Source organism: Mesitornis unicolor, unplaced genomic scaffold (assembly GCF_000695765.1).
Source record: "Mesitornis unicolor isolate BGI_N332 unplaced genomic scaffold, ASM69576v1 scaffold32327, whole genome shotgun sequence".
NCBI lineage: Eukaryota > Metazoa > Chordata > Aves > Mesitornithiformes > Mesitornithidae > Mesitornis > Mesitornis unicolor.
Window position 1 is genome coordinate 1,513 of NW_010196290.1, and position 2,009 is coordinate 3,521.

The 2,009-nt window shown below is 63.4% G+C and overlaps 1 protein-coding gene across 1 annotated transcript in view; it reads right to left on the reverse strand.

Moving 5' to 3' along the window:
* The window catches only part of LOC104543754 (pleckstrin homology domain-containing family G member 3-like), a gene marked incomplete at its 3' end in the record, with an annotated part of 4,047 nt that overhangs the window by 1,504 nt on the left and 534 nt on the right, over window positions 1-2,009 (reverse strand). The window contains 9 exon segments of the mRNA XM_010188431.1: window positions 17-140; window positions 259-345; window positions 426-518; window positions 679-861; window positions 951-1,085; window positions 1,552-1,640; window positions 1,643-1,701; window positions 1,773-1,819; window positions 1,911-1,980. Coding sequence (XP_010186733.1) covers window positions 17-140; window positions 259-345; window positions 426-518; window positions 679-861; window positions 951-1,085; window positions 1,552-1,640; window positions 1,643-1,701; window positions 1,773-1,819; window positions 1,911-1,980 — 887 coding nt within the window.

Genomic DNA, 2,009 nt, shown 5'->3' on the forward strand with positions numbered 1-2,009 from the left:
GCAGGGGGGAAGGCGCGGGGGGTCTGCGGGCACAGGAGGTGATGCTGGGGGACAGAGGGGACAGGCGAGGGCAGGAAGGGGACCACGAGGCGCTGGTGGCACTCACAGAACAAGTCCATCTCCAGGATGGCTTCCTTAGCCTGGGACAGAGGGAAGATGGAGAGAGATGAGGGGTGAAGCTAGGGTGCAGCCACTCCCTCCTCACTGTGCTGGGGAGACCCTGGTGCCAGTGTGGTGCCTGTCTCCCTCTGCCCTCACCTTTTGGGGAACAATGGCATGGTGGTTCTCCAGGATGAGCCGTTTGATGTGGTGGGTCCACACACGCTTCTCCTCCACGCTCTTGGCCTGGGGAAGGGGATGACAGGGAAGGCAGTGAGGTCGGGTAGGGGGGTCCCTAGGGTGCCCTCCACCCTGTGTCCCCCTACCTGCAGGCTGTGCTGCTGCTTCCCATGCTTGTAGTGAGCCAGGCTGAAGCAGAGTGAGTCCCGTGTGCTCTCGATCAGCATCAGCGAGGAGCACTGCAGGGAGAGGCCATCAGCACCCCAGGCACCCCCACAGGTCCCTCATCCCCACCACCCTCTGGGCTCCCCCATCCCCAGCATCCGAGTGCCCCCATCCCCTGCACCCCCCAGGCTCTCCATCCCTTGCAATCCCTGGTCCCACAGTCCTGGCACTCACCGGGATGTGGCTCTTGTAGATGTAGTGGTCGCCGCGGCGCTTAGTGATGAGGAGAGTCTTGTCAAAGAGGAAGACGGCGCGCTCGTGGCGCACCCGCTGCACCCGGAAGGTGCCCTCCAGCACCAGTTCCCCATAGCTGGTCAGGTCTGGCCCCTTCCAGCCCAGCAGCAGTGACTGGATCTCCTGCATGGGTCACCGGGACAGGCACATCAGGCCAACCACCGCCGTGGCAGTGCCCGTCCGGTGCCATCCACCGCACCACTGGCACAGACCTGCTGGCGAATGGCGTGTTCGTGCTTGCGCTTCATGTCATTGATGTACCAGGCGACGCAGGTCATGGTGTCGATGGCCTCCAGCACCACCTCGTAGTCATCCCCCGACTTGTGCTCAAAGTTCTTGGCGATCTCCTGCCGGCAAAGGACGTGGTGGTGGGGCAGCACCAACGGGGTTGTAGTGCCCAGTGCTGGGGGTTGTACCATGCCAGGGGACTGGGCTGTGCCAAAGGGTGCCCGTGCCATGTTGGAGAACCAGGCTATGTCAGGGAGCTATCCCATGCCAAGAGCCCAGCCTGTTCTGTGTCAGGAGCTCACATCATGCCAGGTGCCTGGACAACACCGTGTGCCCATGCAGTTATCAGGGGACCAGGCTGTGCCAGAGTGTGCTGATGTGCTGTGCTGGGTGCCTGCGTTGTGCCATGCCCTAAATAGTGCCAAGTGCCTGTGCTATGCCATGAGCTCCCCCCATGAACTGTGCCACCAACTCATCCTCTCCCACATCCCCACGTCATGCCATGCCCATAGACCGTGCTGGGTGCTGGTACCCTGCTGGGTGCCGGTACCCTGCTGGGTGCCTACACCATGCCACGTGGCTCACCTGGAGCAGCAGATGGTATTTGAGGATCCTCTGGACGGGCTTGAGCAGGTAGGCACCAAGGGGCAGCGCGTGCCGCAGCGCTTCTGGCACGCGCGGGGAAGCCGAGCCTGCGGTTTGCTCCTCATGCACTCGGACAGCGCCGCCGCCGAGCTGCGGGCAGGGAGCGGGGCTCAGCCCCCTGCTCGCACCCCTGCCCCCCCCCACGTCCTCCACTCACTCACCTGGGGTAATTGTTGCAGTATTGGGTGTAGATGGCGAATTCCTGGCTCTGCAGGCAGAGGAAGCGTGGTGAGAGCCTGGCACAGCCCCATGCCACCACCACTCCCCCCACCAGTGTCACCCAGTGTGCCCATCCTTACCCGGGTGACGAAGCAAACGGCCACAGCCACGGGGTCACTGGCACAGCTCTCCAGGTTTTGCAGCAGGGTGCTGGGGGGACAGAGGGGATGGGATGACAA